This window comes from Mus caroli, chromosome 7 (assembly GCF_900094665.2).
Source record: "Mus caroli chromosome 7, CAROLI_EIJ_v1.1, whole genome shotgun sequence".
NCBI lineage: Eukaryota > Metazoa > Chordata > Mammalia > Rodentia > Muridae > Mus > Mus caroli.
This window is the reverse complement of record NC_034576.1, coordinates 38,777,433-38,800,498: the sequence shown is the minus strand read 5'-3', so window position 1 is coordinate 38,800,498 and position 23,066 is coordinate 38,777,433. Positions and strand designations below refer to the sequence as shown.

The following is a 23,066-nucleotide window of genomic DNA, read 5'->3' as shown; positions in this document are numbered from 1 at the left end:
TCTCTCTCTCTCTCTCTCTCTCTCTCTCCCTACCCCCACGCCACCCCCAGTGCCATAAAATACCACACTGATGGAATTTGGAAATCTGTTTTGACATGGTTAAGGTGATGCAGCCTATCATGCCATGAAAACAAGATGACAAAGTTCCCATAGTAGCCAGACTGCATGCCTGCAGCTTCTCACCTTGATAGTAAAAGGACAGAGAAAGAAATCCAAGAACTGGGTCATGGTTGTAATTCTGAAAGCCTGATTTTCATGAACCTAGTTCCTCCAGGGAGGCCACACTTGCCAAAGGTTTGTAAAGGCCCAAAACAGTGCCATAAGCTGTAAACCACTGGACTAATTCAGTTTTGGTTTTATTTTATTCGTGACTCCCTTTGTGTGAGAAACTGTAATGCATCCCTCAGTAGACAGGTTTTATGAAGTGGGTGTTCAAATGAAACATTTACTTTTCACAAATCAAAGAAATCTACTTAAAAACAATTTGGTAACTAGACAATTTTATCATTTATTATGAAAGTTAAGCTTGTACATTAATAAAATAGGCATACTTATTTTTACATAAAAGAGTAGGTCTTAGCTGAGTATTTGATAATGCAGTGAGCAGGGAATCAATGTTTTTCAGAGTTGATACTTTGGTTTTATACTTGGAAAAATATAAAGAGCATCATATAAAATACTAGGCAGAAATACAGACAGGACCATTTCATAAGTTGTTAAAATATTTTTCTTTATTGAAACCCCATAACTATTGGATGATTCTTTTTCAATAAAATACAAGTCAGTATCTCAGGCAACTTTTAAAGGTAAACTCTACTATACAGTATAATGCAAAGATAAATTAATCTAGTGCTTACATGCTGATGAATGACACTGGAAAAACAGAAAGGTCTGTTTTCCACAACTAAATCATTATTTCCATAAGAGTCGGAAAGTCTGGTTATTTAGTAAAAGTACTTCAGTTTGCAACATTCAGCAAGTCTTGCGTGTGAGCTGAGGTGCTTCAAGGAGCTGTTAGTAGGCATTGCATGGGATGACATCCATGCAATGCCAATGTCATATGATCAGAACAAAGGAAGGTGCAGTTGATCATACGATACAACGTAGGGGAGTGGTGTGGGAGCACATGAGAATCCGTGCACATATAGATGTGAAAGCTATACCAACCTCCTGCCTCTGTTCTAGGTGACAGCTGGTTTTCACAATGTTTTTAAAAACATATCTATAATGCAAAAAATATATAGAATATGCATACAAAGAAATAGTTTTAAACAATCATAAAATGGCTACATTTTAAGCACTGTTTTCACAAAAATCAAAAGTATTAAAATTATACACACTGTATAAAGCTTTAAGTCAGTTTATTATTTAGGAAAACATCAATATACAATAAACTAAGTCTATAGTATTGATACTTTACAGTAGATTAATGTGTCCTAGGAGTTTATATTCACCTAAGTCTCTGACTGAATAAAATCTAGTCCTCAAAACTCCACTCACAGTAAGTACTCTTCATAGATACAGCATTTACTTTCATGCCAAATGTTTGTTTGATACATATTTGTTGGTACCATGCCTAAAATATACAATGAAGCGACATTCCACAGACTAGTGGAGTACTGATACCATGTAGCATAAGTGTATGGTGGGCTACACTATAAGGTTCATCTATGGTAATTAAGAAATTGTCTAGCAATCGGCATCAACTATTTCTGCAGTTAAAGTTCATGTCTACACTTAGGAAACTTTCATCTCAGTGTTTTCCTGTAAAAGAAATGGAAACACCTAGGAGCCTTCTCATTTCTCTTATGCTAGGACTAGAAATTACACTGGGAGACCAGAGCTCAATTAATGAGTGGCTTTGGTTTTCTTTCCAATTTTTTATTGAGACTGGTCTCACTAAGTTGTCTGGGCTGGCCCGGAACTTGCTATCAGCTGCAGCAAACCAGAGTACCCAAGAGTACAGGCCTGATCTACAGGGGCAGCTGGGAATGTCTTCAAATGCAAATCACTGGAAACCACCATACATTCATAAACTGCACAGCTTTTTATTCATGTTATAAAGCTTTTAGCATGTTTTGCTTCAACATTTCAACACACATAAATTTGTAAGATCCCCTAATCAGAGTTATCACATGATTTTTAGTATTATTAAAATACAAGCCTTACTTCCCAAGTGACTACCTTCATTAGCTTATGTATCTGAGTAGATCTAAGAAATGAAATACCATATGCCATTCTGAGTTTTAACACCAGGTAGTTTCACGTCTTCAAATGGAACTGAGGGTCTTAGCACGTCTCTTAGATTCAAGGGCACCCCGCCCCCCATGAATCCTTCTAAACTTTCCATAGCAAACTGCAGCAATAACAACAGCAACAAACTTCAGCATTTGTTTTACATTCATTAGCTCTTTTTCCCAGTACTTCCACACATTTGAAGAGAACTAGATAGTCTAATCCAGTTTGTCTGCACGTTTGTCTGCATTTACAGAGCCTTTCCCTCAGGTGTGTGTTTTTCCGTGTCTCTGAAGGGAACGGTGACAAGTAAAGGCTTTCCTGCAGTTCTTGCACTCATAGGGCTTCTCTCCAGTGTGAGATCGTTCATGAGTTTGAAGTAAATATGGATACGCGAAGGACTTACCACACTGTTTACATTCGTAATGTTTTCTCCCGGCATGAGCTATTTTATGCCTCTGAAGAGAGCTATGACTTATCAAGACTTTCCCGCACTGCTTGCATTCATAGGATCTGTCTCCTGTATGCGTTTTTTCATGCATTTGAAGGGAACTATGACTTCGGAAGGCTTTAGCACATTGCTTGCATTTATAAGGTTTTTCGCCAGTGTGAGTTCTTTCATGCATTTGAAGGAAACAGGGATAAAGAAAGGCTTTACTACATATTTTACATTTATAGAGATTCTCTCCGGTGTGAGATCTCTCGTGCATTTGAAGGTAGCATGGATAAATGAAGGACTTACCACACTGCTTGCATTCGTAGGGTTTCTCTCCGGCGTGAATCCTTTCGTGTCTTCTAAGGGAACTCTGACTTCTGAAGGCCTTACCACATTGCTTACATTCGTAGGGTTTTTCTCCAGTGTGGGTTCTTTCATGTAACTGAAGAGAACTTGAACAGCTGAGAATCTTACCGCACTGCTTACACTCATAGAAACCACTGTGAGTTTTTTCATGTATTCGAAGGTAACCCGCACTTTTGAAGGTTTTGCCACACTCTGCACACTCGAAGGGTTTTTCACCGGTATGGGTTCTCTCATGCGCCTGGAGGAGACTGTGACATCTGAAGGTTTTACCACACTGTGTACAGTCATAATGCTTTTCTCTAGCGTGGGCTCTTTCGTGTAGCTGAAGGGAACTGAGGCCTTTGAATGCTTTGCCACACTGTACACACTCATAGGGTTTTACTGCGCTATGAATCCTTTCGTGCCGTTGAAGGAAAGAGGCACAGATAAAGGCTTTACTGCAGATCATGCATTTATAGGGCTTTTCTGCAGTGTGAGACTTCTCATGCTTTTCGAGTAAATACTGATAAAGGAAGGACTTAGCGCATTGCTTGCACTCGTAGGGCTTCCCTTCGACGTGAGTTTTTTCATGGACCTGGAGATTACTGAGCCGGCGGAAGGTTTTGCCGCACTGCTTACACGCCTGCGATTTTTCTCCACTGTGGACCCTTTCGTGTACTTGGAGGGAGTTGGAAGAACTGAGGGTTTTGCCACACTGCTTACACTCATAGAACCCACTGTGAGTCTTCTCGTGTATTCGAAGGTTACTGAGGCTTTTGAAGGCTTTGCTGCATTGTTTACAAGCATAGGGTTTTTCACCTGTGTGGGTCCTTTCGTGGACCCGAAGTAAACTCCGATACCGGAAAGCTTTCCCGCAGAGTTTACATTCGTGGGGTTTTTCACCGGTATGGATTATCTCGTGGACTCGGAGCCGGCTGAGACCTCTGAAGGCTTTCCCGCACTGGTTACACGCGTAAGGTTTCTCCCCAGTGTGGGTTCTTTCGTGCAGTTGAAGGGAACTCGAGCAGCTGAGAATTTTCCCACACTGCTTGCACTCGTAGGGCTTGTCTTCAGTGTGGGTCCTTTCGTGGACTCGAAGGTAACTGAATCCCCTGAAGGCTTTCCCACACTGTTGACACACGTAGGGCTTCTCTCCCGTGTGTGTCCGCGTGTGTAACTGCAGGGCGCTGGAGCAACTGAGGGTTTTACCGCACTCTTTACATTCATAGGGCTTTTCCTCGGTGTGACTTCCTTCATGTATACGAAGGTAACTGAGACTTCTGAAAGCCTTGTCACACTGTTTACACCCATAGGGTTTCTCACCAGTGTGGGTTCTGATGTGAACTTGAAGTAAACATGGGTAAACGAAGGACTTACCACACTGCTTACACTCATAAGGCTTTTCGCCAGCATGAGACACTTTCTGTCGTTGAAAGGAACTTCTATCTTTAAGGTCTTTCCCAGACTGTTTACATACATAGGGCTTTTCCTCACAGTGAATCCTTTCATGTCTTTGGAGGAAGGAGGAGCATAGAAAGGTTTTACTACAGATCTTACATTTATAGGGTTTCTCTCCGGTATGAGATCGTTCATGTAACTGAAGAGAACTCTGACCTCGGAAGGCTTTGTTGCACTTCCTGCATTCGTAGGGCCGTTCCCTAGTATGAATTCTTTCGTGTCTTCGGAGGAAAGAGGGGCACAGGAAAGCTTTACTACATAGATTACATTTATATGGTTTCTCCCCGCCGTGAGACCTTGTATGCAAGCGAAGGGAGCTGTGCCCTTTGAAAGCCTTACCACACTGCTTACACTCGTAGGGTTTTCCCCCGGTGTGAGTTCTTTCATGTCTTTGCAGGAAAGAGGAACAACGAAAGGCTTTACTGCATAGGTGACATTTGTAGGGCTTCTCTCCAGTATGGGATCTTTCGTGGGTTTGAAGTAAGTAGGGATAAATGAAGGACTTACCACACTGCTTACATTCGTAGGGTTTCTTCCCAGCGTGGGCTATTTTATGTCTTTGAAGGGAACTGTGGCTTCTCAGAGCTTTACCACACTCTCTACACTCATAGGGTTTCTCCCCAGTATGAGTTCTCTCGTGGACCTGAAGATTACTGAGACGTCTAAAGGGCTTAGCACACTGCTTACATTTATAGGCTTTTTCTCCTGTATGAGTTCTTTTATGTCTTTGCAGGAAAGAAGAACAAAGAAATGCCTTACCACATGTCTTACACTTATAAGGCTTCTCTCCCGTATGATGCCTTTCATGCATTTTAAGTAAATAGGGGTAAACGAATGACTTACCACACTGTTTACATTCATAGGGTTTTTCCCCAGCACACATTCTTTCATGTCTCTGAAGGGAACGGTAACATCTGAAAGCCTTAACACACTGTGACCAGTCAACATGCTTTCCTCCATTATGAGTTCCACTGCAAAACGGCGGGTAATTGAAAGGACTCAGGGTTGTACCACCTGGTTTACATTCAGAGGGGTTTTCTTCAGTGTCATCTCCTCCACTGCTGCAGAATGAGCTGGGACAAATAAAGGCTGTTTTGTTTATAGTATATCCATGGGGCTGCTCACCACTCTGAATTTGCTCACCAGTGCCACATGAACTTGGAGCACCCATGGGTTTTGAGTACACTTCATATCCATACGCTCCGCTCACAGTGTGGAGTCCCATGTATATGTGAATGGTTGTGAGAGAACTGGAGTGATATGGCTTCTCCCCACAGTCCTCAAGTTCGTATGGAGTGTATCCGGAGCGGGTTATGATGTCCCTATTGCAGGATGAATGAGACGTGAAAACACACAAACTACAGTCACATAGTTTCACTTGAGCAGAAATTTCTAGACTTCTATTGATATTTGATGTCTTAGAGTTTTCTCCAAATGCATCGCCTTCTTTATCCTCACAGACCAAACCTAGCATTTGATGGCTGTAAACACGGGCAGGGATATTACTAATGGTTGCTGTACTGATGATCATTTAGCTACTGGTAGGTCTTAGTCTCCCACCATTGCCTAAATCAGAGAAAGTGTATGCCATCTGCAATATTTAAATATTCTCTAACTAAATAGATTGGTGATACTGCAACACTGCTTTTCAAGCTACTCCCAAAACAGCAAAGATCATACATGCATGTTTCTCAGTACTTTTTCCAAGTGAACTGTTTTCAAATCTGGACAGCTTTCTTACATGGAATCACATATTTTTGTAAAATTTTTATAATGGTGAATAATTTAAATTTGTGTTTGCCTTGCTAACTTGTTCATAAGTTTTCATAACATATTAAGATTCTCGCAAAAGATATTTTCCCCCCAGCTAATACATGTAATTTACCTTATATTTTTCCCAGGTTGTTTATACTGGTCTTCAATGGTCTGATATTCTGATTTGATTCCTAAAATGTAGATCCAGAAAAAAAAATATTACCAATGGCCAGAAACTACAAAAAACTCTAAGTTCCTAGGCTTGATGCACATTGTACCCATACCTGATGTAGTCACATAATTCTTCCCTTTCCATATTCCAAATTACAGAATGAAGAAACACTTGTCCAATTGACAAAGTAAAGGACCATCAAAACTCTTACCCACAGAAGCAAGGTTACTGCAGGTCTCCAGCATCACTTTAATGTATAGGTTCTTCTGAGAAGGATCCAGCAAAGCCCACTCTTCCTGGGTGAAGTTCAGAGCCACATCCTCAAAGGTCACCAAGTCCTAAAATATCCCATATGCAGACATGAGAAAATGGGTGAAACCAACAGTGCTGTGTATAATTGATAAAATGTTCATATAATTCTGCAGTCTCCAAACTTTTATTTAGTGGCAGATCGTTCTAATGCTAAGATTGACATGTTCAGATAGGAAATTGCCAAAATAGTGAACTAACACTCTCCTCTCATTACGAAACCAGTGGCTGGAGTGTTCTACTGGGGCCGCGTCTATTTCTCTATCTAGAATGGATTATCTCGCACCTGTGATAACAAAATCCTACTGAATGACGGACAAAAAAAGACTACAGTCAAAAGACCGTGTCTCCTTGGCCCAAAGAGTAGCTTTACTCAGATACATGCACCTGAGGCTGTAGGAGGCATTACCAGTATAAACGGCAATCGTAGTCACTCAGTCTAAATGATTCCGGGAATCATTCGGCATTTTCTGAACCCTTGTGGGTTTTCTGAAATGTGCCATACACCGCAATAAGGAAAGAATCCATCCCCACAGTACGTGTAGGGTAATAAGCCTAACGAATGTCACACAAGTTGTCAAAACTTGTTATATGGGGAACCCGTGCTATGTGACTATAGCAAGGGAAATATTAAAATCCTGAAAGCAGTTCACACTCACCCAGACTTAATAAAGCAGTCAATGTGAGAAATAACAATGACCACAAGAGGAGAGCTTTTAAACTTTTCATGTGTTCTCTGATAATTTTGCAAATAAGTATTTATACACATTGTTTGTATGCATTGCTCACATTTACCCCCACCCTCCTCCTCCTCCATTCCCTCTGTACCCTAGCACATGCCCTCCCCCATCTTCACGTTCTCTCCATTTGTTTTGTTTTTAAAGATTTATGCGTATGGTTGTTTTGCTCGCATATATGTCTATGTACCACATATGTGGTACCTGGAGAACCCAGAGGAGGCATAAGAGCCCCTGGAACTGGGTCAGGACAGCTACCCTGTGAATACTGGGAACCGTACCCGAGTCCTCTGCAAGAGCAACAAACGTTCTTAACCACTAAGCCACTTCTCCAGACCCTTGCTTCTACATTTGCTTTTATTACCCACGAAGTTCAATGAGTTCTACCTGCATGCATGCCAACAACCTCCTAGCAGCCATACACCCAAAGGAAAACGTAATCTCTTCCATTGGCAGCTATCAATTGCTGATAGCTCCCAAGAGAGGAGCTGAGTCTCATTAGCTGGTGATTTTATGCGAGCATTATTGATGGGCTTGATTGTGTGCGGATCTTGTGCAAGTAACCATAAATGCTGTGAGTTCCTGACTCCGTGTCATAGGCAGAAGACAGCACTTCACAGCACTCTTCCATACTCTGGCTCCTTCAGTCTTTATGATCCCTCTCCAGTCATGTTCCCTGAGTCTTGAACTAATAGAGAGCAAGTTTTTAATGTCTATTCAGTAGAGGTCAAAGGAAAGAGAACAACTAGATAACACATGTTTTTACAAGAACTCAAAGTAGCAGGGTGTGCTATTTGTTGTAGTCAGCTGCTGGGAAACCTGAGATTTATAACCACTTGGTCCAGGATCTCAAAGCTGTCCTGTAAAGATCCGTATCTCAGGAGGGAGGGAGAGAGGGGAAAGAGGAAGTCAGTGTCACTAAATCACAGGGAACTGCTGTCTCTGCCTCCCTTTGACTCTTAGCAAAAGACCTCCACTTCTTTCCATTGGTGCCCTCCCCTCCCCTCTCTGGGATCTCACCCGCTGCTTCCATGAAGTATTTCAACACATTCTTTGCTTCCTTATGTCTTGGTAAGTTATTTTTATTGTGTGTGTGAACATTCCATATATGAATGGCTTACCTCAGGACTGTCTTATTTACTGTTCTATTGCTGTGAAGAGACACCATGACCAAGGTTAACTCTTATCAAAGAAAGTATGTAACCTGGGCTTCTGAATTGGGTTTGTGGCCTATCCCACAGAAATTCAGACTCAAATGTAAACCTGATCCAACACTCTTAGCTCAGGATGTTACGGGCCCTGGAGAGGAAGTTCTTGTTGTTTTGCTAGAAATCATATTGTAAGATTGCTTTAAATATTCATAATTATACCTATAAATTAACTCTGCCGGCAATCTTGGCCAGAGAAGCTTCCCTCAGCAGTGGTCAGCCTAAGCCTAGACAGGATTTCTATGTCAACTTCCCTCAAGCCCACAGAACATCATGGAGGGATGGAAAGAATACAGGAGCTGGAAGGGTGCTGAAGAGAACTGTCAAATGCTATCTTTGACACAGTCACTACACTTATTCACTGAAGTTATAAGTGCAATAGTAATTGGATTCAGTAGGTTATTAACAGAGAGAGAGAGAGAGAGAGAGAGAGAGAGAGAGAGAGAGAGAGAGAACACAAAGGAGGAAGTGTGACACATTGAGGGTTCCTGTGAGGAATGACAGGGAAGAGTTGGGGGTGCCTGGAGGGAGTAGGAAGGACTTGGGGTACATATAATGTTTTACACTTACAAAGTTGTAAAAGAATAAATAATATTCCACTTAAAATACAGAAAATAAGAAAAATTCAATTTAAACATTCCGTTCTAGATGGAGGCTCATTAAGACTCGGGAAGTAAAGAACTTACAAGCCTCAGTCTCTAACTCTTTGGATTCACGGTTCACTGGCCTGGAGCCTAGGTCAGTGATAACTGAAAGACCTGAGAAGCAGAGCAGACTAGGGATGGATGATCTTCACATTTCTCACCAGTCACAGGCAATTAAAGTTCCGACTAGGGGTGAAGAGGTGACTCAGTGATAAGGGCATGGGCTGCTCTTCCAGAGTAACTGGGTTAAATTCACAGCACCCACGTGGCAGCTCACAACTGTCTGTGACTCCAGTTCCAAGGGATCTGACACCCTGATAAAGGCATATGTGCAGGCAAAACACCAGTGCACATAAAATAAGAAATAAATAAATTGTTAACAAAATTTACTCCTTCATTTAAAAAAAAAAAAGTTCCATTTAAAAGTCACCCTGCTCAGGAGAAGGGAACTATCCCACCTTTGGAATAAATGAGCCATTCCTATTATACCTGTGGACAACTGGTGCATTCCAGCCATGAATACTCCAAGATGCCTGCTAAGAAGTGTCCTAGGAGCCCATGTCCCACACCTAAATTGGAGGGTACTGGGAGCAGAACATTTCCTCTCCTTCAGAATGGGATGGGCCATCTGAAGTTTTAAAAGAATAAAAACTAAAAAGACTTCATGCTCAGGTCAAACTTGAAAACCAACAAATGCCACTAATTCTGGTACTGAGGTTGTAGAAGTTCCCACGTTTTCCATGTCTATGACGAACCTAGGATAACTCTAGGTGTGGCAAAGGTTATGCCCATACTGCCAATTCATGAGCTACACTGCTTCCCCTGACTAACTTCTCTGGCTTACCATTTTAGTCCTCAGTCATCCTTACTGGCATGAATGACAAAACCAGGCAGCACACTTCATATCCCACGTTATACCCATGGGACAGCTTTTCATTGTTTTCTCATTCTATCAAGGTAATTGATTCTCCTACTAGGGAAAGCCTCACATCCAAATTCCAGGGCCACTTAAAATAGTTAGTGGCTCCAGAGGCCTATAGGGCATTTCTAACTCAGAGTCCTATGTCCAACAAAGGCAGGGGTCACATAGGGCCCCCAACACTCCAGATAACTCAGAGTCACAGGTCCATGTGATCTCAGCTCAGGCCTTGCATAAGTGGGATAAAATAGAGCGAGGGTCACATTCTCCTTTCTAGTTTCTCCTGTGCACCTATGGATTGGACATACTTCCCCACTCCTTCTTTCTTCACGGGTTCTTCTGACAACAGCTTGTGCTTAGTAGCTGAGGGGAGGTCAAACCTAAATCCAGAGGACATTTTTTTGTTTGTTTGTTTTGAGGCAGGGTCTCTCTATGTAGAATTGTCTATCCTGGAGCTTGCTACGTAGACCAGGCTGGCCTCAGTCTCTGAAAAGTAGGATTAAGGGCATGCTCTACCATGCCTGCCCCCCACTTTAAGTTTCAGGGTACTAAAGGGTCCTCTTTATAAAAGTGAACATTTCCAAACAGATGGTCTTCTTCGTGCCATGATATAATGAAGACGGAAACCCAGGACCAAAGCAGTAAAAACTCAACTATCAGTCAAGGTTCTTTAGAGCAGTAGTTCTCAACCTGTGGACTTCAACCTCTTTAGGATTAGACGACCCTCTCAAATGGGTCACTTAAGATCATCAGGAAACACAGATATTTACATTAGGATTAGAAACAGTAGCAAAATTACAGTTATTAAGTGGCAACAAAAATTATCTTAAGGTTGGGGGTCACCACAACATAATAAACTATATTAAATGGTCACAGCATTAGGAAGGCTGAGAATTACTGCTCTGGAGGATCAGAATTTAAAGGAAAAAAATATATGTATGTATGTATGTATATGTATGTATATATGTATATATATGTATGTTTGTATATACACACACAAACACACACACATACACACCTATATTCCAACCATGGCTGTCGACCAACAGAAGGTCCAATAATCCAGTAGTTGTTCAGTTCACAAGGCTGGATGTCTCAGATGGTCTATAATATATACCTGAATCCCCAAGTAGGCTCTAATGCTAGTCAAGGTATAGACTTGCTAGCTAGCAAGACTGAGAGCAAGCAGGCAAAGAAAACACAAGCTTCCTTCTTCCATGTTCTTTATAGAGGCTACAGGCGGACAGCGTGACTGAGATCAAAGGTGGATCCTCCCATCTCAGAGAAACAAAACCCTTCACAGATGTGCTCAGCCATTTGGGTTTTAGTTAATTCCAGATGCTGTCAAGTTGATGGTGAAGAATCAACCAATCTAATAGATACCTCGTTTGCTCATGAGTTTCTGAGAAAAGGAACTAGAGCTAAAAAAAAAAAAAAAAAAAAAAAAAAAAACCCTCCAGGCAATGCTCTAAGAAGGGCAACCAAGAAGACCTGGAAGACATCCCTCTGTGTCTTCTTCTGTTTTACAGCAAAGGCTCCCTGAAGCTGTGTCCTTACCGAGTGGGATTTCTTCCATCGAATAGCCTGTCTATAAATAGAGATAAAAGATGCCCTCAATTAAACAAAAGAAGAGTATGAGATTGCCCTATAATTTGACCTCTTTATTAGAGGAAAAGTATTTACTATGTATGCTGGCAAGCTTTTTGACAACTTGATATAAGCTAGATTCATCAGAGGAAGCTTCAATTGAGAAAATGCCTCAATAATAATGATGCCGCTGAGGCAGTACACAAGCCTGTATTCGTTGTCTTAGTGATATGAGAGGGCCCAGCCCACTGCAGGTAGGACCATCCCTGGGCTGGTAGTCCCAGATACTATAAGAAAGCAGGATGAGCAAGCCAAGAGGAGCAAGATAGGAAGGAGCACCCTTCTACAGCCTCTGCATCAGCTCCTGCCTCCTGCCTCCTGCATCAGGACCCTGCTTGGACTTCCTTTGATGATGAACACTGACATGGAAGTCTTTTGGTCCCGGTGTTTTGTCACAGCAAAGGTAATCCTAACTAAGACATTAAATTTTTCACATTGTCTGTAGACACATTTAAAAAAATCAATAAGAAGGCTTCCAAACAGTTAATCACACCAGTTCTAGCTAGAGAGTGTCTCAGGTTAACCATTAGTAAAAGCAAACACTTCTTTTGGCCTGACCTCCTCAATCATGTGTTCTGCCATGTACCCATGACCTTATAACATTTAAAGATATCATAGGATGACCCTTTAAATTCAAATATTTTTGTTTGTGCTAAGTTTTATGTGAATTTATACCTATGCATCCTGTGTGTTCACTGTTCAGTGACACCAGAAGAGGGCATCAGACCTCCTTGGATTGGAGATACCTTGCTGTGAAACATCAAGTAGGTGCTTGAAATTAAACTTGGGGGGCTGGCGAGATGGCTCAGAGGTCCTGAGTTCAAATCCCAGCAACCACATGATAGCTCACAACCATCCGTAATGAGATCTGATGCCCTCTTCTAATGTGTCTGAAGTCAGCTACAGTGTACTTATGTATAATAATAATAAATCTTTAAAAAAAAAAGACACTCCTGGCTTATGACATCACATATGTTTCTTTGTGTATTTGCTTCATGGTTACCTCGCACACCAGAATGGCTCAGCCCTGTGACTGCATCTTGCTCACTGGCCAGTATCTGTAATAGTAGCTGGTAAGGAGTGGGCGTGGTGGCGCACACCTTTAGTCCCAGCACTTGGGAGACAGAGGCAGGCGGATTTCTGAGTTCGAGGCCATCCTGGTCTACAGAGTGAGTTCCAGGACAGCCAGCGCTATACAGAGAAACCCTGTCTCGGAAAAAAAAAAAATAGAAATTGAACTTGGGTCCGGAAGTGCTCTTAACCACTGAGCCATCTCTCCAGTCCCATTAACTGTCCTGTTTCTTATAGGACCCTAAAAATAAGATGTTTTCTGTTTCTTATCAATATCTGTTAGTAATACATGACCCCAATAGATGACAAAAGTCATCTAGACAAATCTGTATCAGTTATAGGGCAGACAGGTGCTTTGGGTCCAGCCAGCTGTCACTGAGCTCAACAGCAAGTCTCCTACCCACTATAAACGACTGGGCTGTTTTACAGAGAAACACATGCCCTGTATGCATTCATTATAGTGGTAGATTTGCATTTGTTGTTAAGCTCACAGAAGCTGGCTCTAGAGGTGGTATTTGGTCCTCAGACTTCAGACTCAAGCATGTTTGTCTCAATGTGCCATCCAAAGCCTCCTCCCTTAGTCAGTCTGGCCCCTGGTTCTGTAGCAGGGAGAAAGAACAACAAAGGAGCCCAAGAATAAAGATATTGTGCTCTTGAGAATACCTAAGGAACTATTTTCAACAAAAATTATTATTATCTCATAATAGAAATATATCTACAGTAAAAATGGCTAATAAAATAGTTATTCAAGGAGAGAACAGAGAGGCCCCTCTGTCTAAAATTAGAATCTCTCAAGAGTAACTCCAGTATCTTAGTTTTAATTGGGTTTCCTGGGATGAGTTTTGCAGGACATTGTAAATAAACATTAATTTAATGACTTTTGTTATATCTGCTGCTTCTGTCTGCTACCTAAAATTTCAAAACCAAAATCACAGTAACAGCAAATGTACTCTATAAATGTATGAAGACTTGTTTTCTGTATTCTTTAGAATTTACCTGGGGCTTACATAGTATTCTAGTATATGCACAGACAAGGCTAATTTATTACATTTAATTGAATACATCTTAAGTATGTAGTCTGACTCAACTTTCTTTTACCAAGTTATGATCACACAGCACTGTTCTTGGTTTTCATGAATTCAGCTGTGTTAATCAAAAGATCACGACAGCTAGTCTTACTGACTGACTATGTTTTTCATAAAAGGATGGGCTGGGCAAGGTCACTGGACCCTAAGTAACTTTCCATCCCTTCTAGGCAATTGTATGTAACTCTGTTCTAATTGCACATGGACTCCTGGATTGGGGGAAAAGCTAAAGTACAGAAGCTTGGGAAGGCTATGGGAAGGGCTCCACCCTGTCTATGAGAAGCCCATGCTGCCTGGAGACTGCCTACAACTGAAAATGCATGCCAAGTCAACCTATGTCCTGCCCAAGCTTCATCCGTATACAACAGTAGTGACAAGTGCCAGACTGGTATAACCGAACTTCTTTGTATTTAATAATCATAAACGGAGGCTATACTGATATGTGGTCAGAGAAGTACACAGGAATATTTCCCCTTCTCCAACGTCAGAACAGTTAGTTCTGAGGGGGCTGTGGGACTTCTCAAACCATTCTGTACCTCTCAGAAGTCACTTATTCTCTTGTTTAGCAAGGTCACAGAGACCCCAGCATGTGAATGGCAACATTATACAAAGAAAAGGGTCAACACAGAGGAAATTTTCCTCAATGCTTCCAAGCAAAGCCATGGTCAAGCAAGGCGTATCCTCACATAAGGGGACAACTAGTGCAAGGAAGGCTAGAGGAGCCAGAGGCCACTCCAAGCCCCAGTGACCACCCAAGGACCAGATCTGCGAGTGGACTTGGCAGTGAAAATATAACTAGCTGACCATGGTGGTACACACCTTTAATCCCGACACAGCAGGAGGCAGAAGCAAGTAAATCTCTAAATTCCTGGTCCGCAACCCTAGAACTTGGGTTCTAGGACAGGTAAGGCTACACAGAGAGGCCTTGCTTCAATTAAAGAAAAAATAAAGTTCAGTTAATCTTGGTCGCCTACATGGTTGTAAGCATCCAGCAGAAAAGTCTCGCCAAAGTCTAAAATGTTGGTTTTCTAACTGAGCAATGAGTTACACTGCCCAGATACTAGAATAGACATAAGTCTAGATCAACTTGCCATTTAGACAACTATCTCACTAACAATTTCTTCTTGATAAGGAAAAAAAAAAAAAATGACCCAACATGGTGGTACATGATGTAATCCCAAGCATTGGGAGACAAAGGCATGCGGATCTCCAGAAGTTTAAGACCAGCCTAGTCTATATGGGGAATTCCAGGCCCTCCAGGGCTACACAGGAAGGCCTTGTCATGTGCATACATACACATGTGTATGAATAAAAGTACATTGCTTAAAAAAATAAGCCTTCATATCTGGGCCCAATTCAATACAGTAGTGTCTACCTACAGCAGTAAGAGATGAGCTGGCTATTTATTTTAACATAAAAATCAAATGATGATTAAATATTTTCTCTCTCTCTCCCTCTCCCTTCCTCTCTCCCTCTCTCTCTCCCTCTCCCTCCCCCTCCCTCTCCCCCTTTCCCACTTCCTCCCTTCCCCCTCTCAATAAAATAAAATAAAACAAAACAAAATAAATCCTATACCTGACAGTTGGGATCCTTTAGATTGACTCCCAAATCATTGCATTCAAAGTAACAAATTCAGTTTAAAGTCAGACAAGTCACCGCCCCCATTCCTACCAACAGTTAGGGTTACTACCTCTACAGAGGTGGTAATGATGATCAAGGACAGAAATTGGCCAAGCAGTTCAGTATACAAAGACACCAGAGAAATCTGGGCATGGTTGCATAAGCCTGGCATTAATCCCTGCAGAGAAAGCAGGGCTATCTCTAAATCCCAGGCAGTCTAGTCTACATAGTAAGTTAATGGACAGTCAGAGCTATAAAGTGAGACCTGTCTCAAAGGAAGAAAAGAAAAAAGAAAAAAAAAAAGCCACAAAGAAAAGTAACCAGTTTTGTCCTAGACTAAAAGCCAATTAAATCTTTGGTAGGGCTTGTAAGAGGCCAGAGAAACCAGTTTCTTTAATATAATTCTGTAAGCTTCTTACCAATGGGGAAAATGACACTAAAAGCAAAGGGGAAGGAAAACAAAAAAAAGGAACTTGGCTCTCCTAGAGGCTTTTTGGCTTCCCTGTATGAATTGCTGTTCTCCATCTGGCTGCCCAACAAATGGCCCTAAGACCAAGAAGTTGCAGGGGTGCTATTGATATTCTGGTGAGATATTCGACCCAGTGCTGCCTGACACTCCATGGTAAAGAAGCAATGGACAATTCATACCTACCCACATGTTGGTGGAGGACACCAGACAGAAATATGATTCTCCTAGAAATAACTGGCAGGACTCTGGTACCTGAAGTTCACCGGCTACTCATCTGGGGTCAACAAAACTTTCTGAGACAAATATATGTTACGCCTAGAGGGAACAGCCTAGCCAGGATGTCTCAGCCAGATGCCAGATTTGTGTATGTACAAGTAAATCCAAAACAGAGAGCCCTGACTCAGGAAGGGGTCTGGACAAGAGAACAAAACCCAGGCAAACTTTAAGAAAACTGACTTCACTGAGATTGGCCTGTCTGGGGAGGACAAAAGTACTTGCTAATTTTTATAGATATCTTTTTGGTATCCAGCTGTTCAAATAGTAGCTTAAAAGCTCCTCCAGGAACTGGTCCTCTGATTTGGCCTCCCCCTAGCAATGGGGTCCAATAATGCCCCAGCTTTCATAGCCTGTACTTCTCAATTAATCGTAAAAGCTTTAGAGACAGATTGGAAACTTCATTGTACATGTGGACCTTAGAGTGATAGGCAGGTTAAAAATGAATAATAATTGTGGTGGTTTGAATATGCTTGGTCCAGAGGGAGAGGTACTGTTAGGACATGTAGGCTAGTTGGAGGAAGTTTGTCACTGTGGGGGTGGTCTTTGAGACCCTCTTCCTAGCTTCATGAAAGCTAGTGTCTCCCAGTTGCCTTCAAATCAAGATGCAGAACTCTCAGCTCCTTCTCCCGTACCATGTCTGCCTGGATGCTTCCATGTTTCCTGCTATGATTATAACGGACTAAACCTTGAAAATGTAAGCCAGCCCCAATTAAATGTTTGCCTTTTATAAGAGTTGCCATGGTCACGGTATCTCTTCATAGCAATGGAAACACTAAGACAATAAGAAACAGGACATGAAGAAACACTAACAAGATTCTCATTAGAGTTCAACAAAGGGTAGACAGACATTCTCCCTTTGCTTAGCTTTGGGGCCACTGTACCTCATATAGGGAGGGATTTAACCCTAATGAGGTTATGTTTGGAAGACCTCTCTGACTCTTCCCCTCCTCTCCCCTTAGTGACCAGACTTTATAATGCATTCCTTTCTCAACTCACTACAGGCCCCCCCTTCACTTCTCCATGCAGGCTACTCATGGGACTATCTGAGAAACCCAGCTGACCTCCAAGTCCACCACCAGTCTCTCCCGTAACTTCAGTGATACCGTCTGAGTCAAACAGGTACTGAAAGTAGTCTTGAAACCAACTTGGAAAGAACCAGACAAGGTGGTCCTCTCCATTCCAATGGCTGTGAAGGTTGCTAACATTATACCATGGATCCACCACACCCAGGATGAGAAAGCAGAAGCCACAGACACCTCTGCCAAATGGACTGTCTCCCAAACTATCGATCCATTAAAATTAGGGTCTCCCCATTTCCTTCTCCTCCATCTCTTCCTGGGTTGTATGTCTGGTATGAGTACAGGAATGTGGTGCAATACCCACTGGCCTCAAAGCCTGGACCTGGAAAGTGAGAAAGACAGATCCAGGGAAGGTATCAACTAGTATGACTACAGAGCAGCAACACATAGTCATCTTGACCTCTGCTCATTGAGGTCTACTTTTTTTTTTTTTAAGATTTATTTATTTATTATATGTAAGTACACTGTAGCTGTCTTCAGACACTCCAGAAGAGGGCATCAGATTTCGTTACGGATGGTTGTGAGCCACCATGTGGTTGCTGGGATTTGAACTCGGGACCTTCGGAAGAACAGTTGGCGCTCTTAACCACTGAGCCATCTCGCCAGCCCCATTGAGGTCTACTTTAAGTGTTGTTTCATTGCACTGGAGAAAGGAAAGATGTAGGAGTTTTATCTTTGGAGATAGGAGTACAGAGTTTACAATTCTATGCATGCCTTATACCTCTGGGTCCCCTAGTTGTCAAAAACGAGAGAGTTTCCATTCCAAGAACTGAAAACACAGAGATGAATAGATAGGAAGCTACCTTCCAAGAAATACAAGATAGGAAAATGTAATCCAATGGCCATAAAATTAAAAATCTGGAAATTAAGAAAGATTCTAGCCTTTGGAAAACCTGGAGTATCAGACTATGCCACAGGAAGGAACCCTGTGATTGAGTTCATCATTCCCAGGCTGAAATCTGCCAAGATTGCTGGTTATGCTAATGCTAGCTACGCCCCATACGAGACAGGGATAGAAACTAACTAGACTGTCAGTCCCTTGACCAACAAAGCTCATTTTGGCTGGGGACAGCCAGATTAATGTTAGAGGACTTACAAGGGACTGAAACTTGTCTAATATCCAAAACCTTTAACCTAGGCATCTCCCCTTATTCTGATGCCTGTTGTTCAGTCTTATGGGTTAATTTGTCTAGATAACAACATTACTGAGCCCCCAAGACTATTTGGTAGGCATGTACTAATGGTTTCGACTACATGTGCCTCTTCTGATGCTTTCCAAACTAAGTAAACAAGTTGGTCAGGTCCTAAACGTATTAAAAGTTTCCATTTCTTGATTAAAATAACAGTTAGATTCCCTTGCAGAAATAGACATAGAGAACTGAAGAGGTTTAGACTTCTCATGAGATAATGGAAAGTTTCTATATATGGCTTTGGAAGAAACCTGTTATTTTGCATTCATTGATTAAGAATAATAGAAAACATCTTGCCATCGTTGGGGAAAAAATCAAAATGAGAAAAAGACAAAAACAAATTGATACCAGTCTCTTTTCTCTTGGTTTCCCTGGCTACTACTCTGCTATCAGTATTGTCTGGACCTTTAATTCTCATTCTGATTGGATTAACAGCAGAGACCTGCATCTTAATCTAGATGGCTAATTATGTGTCAGTTTAGTATCTGGGGCCAGCTTCAACTCCTTAAAGCAGGATAAGTCCACCACTCTAAGCTCAGTGGGGAATGTAACAGGCTCCCAGGCTTTAGTAGGCCCCAAGGTCTTAGCACAACTAACTCCATGATTCTCTATCAATCAGGTCAGAAAACTCAGCCCATAGACCAAATGAAAACAAACCCTTAACCTATCAAAGTCCATAATTGTGGGAAAGTCTCTAAATGTACTAACTTGACATTTAGATCTGTAGATCCACTTCTGGCTAACTGTTCTTGTTAACTGAAGTATGTCAATCCAGAATGATGATTTCTTGTACTTAAAAACACACCCTGAGAAAGGCTCAGTGGTACACTGGGATTCTGACTACCCAGTGTAGTCATTAGCTGCCTAATAAAAGCATTCTATTGGCTTAAGCCCACGTCAAAGAAGTCTTCTCTGGTGGATACCTGTGATGGTGTGTATATGCTTGGCTCAGGGAGTGGCACTGTTGGGAGGTGTGGCCTTGTTGGAGTAGGTGTGGACTTGTGGGGGGTATGGGCTTTAATACCCTTGACCCCGCTGCCTGGGAGCCAGTATTCTGCTAGCAGCCTTCAGATGAAGATGTAGAAGTCTCAGCTTCTCCTGCACCATGCCTGTCTGAACACTGCCATACTCCTGTCTTGATGATAATGGACTGAACCTCTGAACCTGTAAGCCAGCCCCAATTAAATGTTGTCCTTATAAGAGTTGCCTTGGTCATGGTGTCTGTTCACAGCAGTAAAACCCTAACTAAGACAATACCTAAAACCCCATGGGTTAAGAATCTTTGACGCTCTTGCAAAAGATCTGAATTAAGTTCCCAGAATCCACATGGAAGCCAGATACTAACTTTGATTCCAGGGGATCTATACAGACAGACATTTAGGCATATATTCATAAACATAAAATCTTAAAAATACAAAACCTAAAAAAAAATAAAAAAAAAACAGGGACAAGGTTAAAAGGTGATATTGAGCAGAAAAATATAATTTTGTCTTTGACCACAGAAAATCCCCAGACCCAATAAAAATTCAAGGAAAAAAGAAAAGCACTTGAAAGGCAAAGGCAGGCAGATCTAAAAAGTTCAGAGCTACAGGCTGAGATTCTGTCTCAGTTAAGAAAAAAGAAAAAAGAAAAAAAAAAAAAGCAAAATTGCAAAATTAATTAATGACCTATCATTTTCCTGCATATCAGCACTGAACATCTGAGTATATGATTTAAAAGCATCATTTATATAGCACTAAAGATAAAAGGAGTTAGAAATACATATGACTTTAATAAAGATCTATAAACACAAACTTTAAATTATTAATTGAAAAGTTAAATGAGTGCAAAGATTCCAATTGTGGACCAAAAGCTTTAAAATTATGTTACTTCCCAATTGAAACTATAAATTCAACACAGAACTCAAGAGACCTCAAGAGATGGTTCAGCATGTTAAAGGTGTTTGGTGCCAAATCTGAATTCCTGAGTTTGACACCTGGGGTCCACACAATGTAAGAACTGATTCCTGAAAGTTGTCTTCTGATGTTCACACATGCTTGGTAGTGTGCCCACCAGTCTACACACACAAACACACAAACACATATATACGTGATTATTTTTAGAGATTTGTAGATTCAACACAATCTAAAAAAGAAGTTCTAACGACTTAATAACAAATCTAATTCTATAGGTTGTATGGAAAGTCTAAAGCTGGAACCCTTTGACACAGTTCTTTGTGTTGTGGTGACCCCCAACTGTAAAATTATTTTGTTGCTACTTCATAACCGTAATTTTGCTACTTGCATGAATCATAATGTAAATATCTGATATATAGCATGTATGATATAAGACCCCTGGGTCTTTCGACCTCGAAAAGTGGTTTTGACCACAGGATGAAAACTGCTGTGTTAAAGAGAAAGCTAAGTGGTTAAGAAATCTTGTTCTGGCAAGGGATTTCCCCATTGGGTTCTCAGCACTCGTGGCGTTCACAAACATCAACTCAAGCTCAAGGGACTGACCGCCATCTTCTCCCCTCCGAGGGAACTAGGCATTATGTAATATGCATGCAAAACATTCAAACATATAAAATACATAAATCTTAAAAATAAAGGTTGTGCGGGAAGGGAAAACCCATGAGACTGGTAAGTAGCACAGTTGGTATAGAGCCTTCTGAGAGCAGGAAGAAGCCTTGGGTTCCTTTTGAAGCACTACATAAAGACAGAAATGGCTGACACATATCTTTAGTCTTTAATCAGGTAGTATTGCAGGTCTAGTTTCTCTGCGTTATCTTTAAGAGGTTCTGTACTTCGAGTTTCTTTCACTTTTTGAATTTCACTCACTCTTGCGGTGAGTGAAAGAAGAAAGATCAGAAGTTCAAAGTTACCCTCGGTTTCACAGCGAGTTTGAGCATAGACTGAGTCATGGGTGTCTATCTCTAAAGAAAATAGTCAGCACACTAGAATAGGTCACACACACACACACTCGCACTACCATCATCTGACTGTAAAACTTTGTTTAAACTACAATAATAAAAGCAATCTACTCTGGCGGAGTTGCTTAATCAAAGCATTCCGGAGGCAGAGGCAGGATATCTGTGAGTGCAAGGCCAGCCTGGTCTACAAAGAGAGCTCCCGAGGGAGCCAGGGCTTCGTAGAGAGACCCTATTTCAAAAGCCAAAACAAATGTTCTATTTCACAATAAAAAGATAAAGAGAAAATTAGGAAATAAAGGTAAAAGAATACAGTTAACTGTTTTTGACAAAGAAACAAAGAAAACTCAAGGAATTTCCTTCATTAGTAAATATTAGTGAGCCACCTTAAATTAACACCTATATGTAAGAAATTAACAAAGGACTTTATAACTGTCACAAAAATTAACTCTAAGTGTATTCTAAACCTAAATAATGAAATGCGAAGTACAGAACCTCTTATAGATAACTGAGAGGAACTGGTCTCACAACACTGCCTGAGAGCCCGCAACAAAGTGACGTCACCCGAAAAGGCGAGAGGGGCGGAGCCTCCTGCCACGGTGCTCTGCGCTCTACGCAAGCGCGGCCCGAGGGGCGGAGCTGACCAGAGCCGGGGCCCAGAACAGCGCTGCCGCTCCAGCCGCAAGGAGGCTCCACCAGACGGGCTCCCGGGTCTCAGCCCGCCTCTCCTCCCCGTCTGAGGACAGCAGCCCCTTGCTCACCATGGCGCGGCTTCCGATCTCGACTGCACTCTCCCCACAGGTCCTGGCAGCGGAGCTCCCAAGCGCGGCTCAAGTGGCACCTCGCTCAGCCTTAAAGGGGAACCCGGAGCATGGCGGCGAAGGACCCGCCTCTCGCCGCTCGGCAGCGCCCTTTATTGGACAGCTGGTCTGGCTGCTCTGAATGGCTAGCAATGCCAGAGTGACAGGAGAGAGTGGAAGCGAAGAGACAAAGGCAGCCCAGCCGGTCCTTGTGGCCCGTGGCTTGTCCCCCGAGTATACACGTGAAGGAGTTTTCCTTTTAAGAACTTACTCCTGCCTTCCAGAACTGGACCTGCCGTCTTAGAGTCGCGCGTGCGCACTGACCACTACACGCAATGGCTAGTGTAGGAATCGCCGTGAATTTTTATACAAAAGGTTAATTTAAAATTTTTAATTGCATGTATTTAGTTAAAAGAAAAATGTGGAAGAAGAACATGTGTCCCACAGTGCATGAGTGGAAATTGAAGGGCAATTAGCTAGAGTTGATGGCCCCTTTGCACTATGTGGGTCCTGGGGATCGAACTCAATTCATAGGGTTTAGAAGCAAGCACCTTTACTCGCTGAGCCATTTCGCTTTCCCAAAAGTTGATTTAAAAAAAAAAAATTAAGCGCACCTGTTATTTACTTTTGAAAGGGAGGTGGGGGTAAAAAGACTGCCAAATTTAGAGACCAGTCTAGCTAGGTCCTGTAATCCCAGAACACG

General features: G+C 41.9%; 1 protein-coding gene across 1 annotated transcript; it reads right to left on the bottom strand.

The window, feature by feature from the left end:
• Window positions 1–497: 497 nt before the first annotated feature.
• On the bottom strand, window positions 498–22,448 carry LOC110298216 (zinc finger protein 14-like). The gene is made up of 4 exons (XM_021167330.2): window positions 22,325–22,448; window positions 6,613–6,739; window positions 6,360–6,420; window positions 498–5,796 (listed from the first exon to the last, which is right to left on the bottom strand). Exons 1-4 carry the CDS (start codon window positions 22,325–22,327, stop codon window positions 2,502–2,504), a joined length of 3,486 nt encoding a protein of 1,161 aa, XP_021022989.1. The 5' UTR covers window positions 22,328–22,448; the 3' UTR covers window positions 498–2,501.
• Window positions 22,449–23,066: the final 618 nt, after the last annotated feature.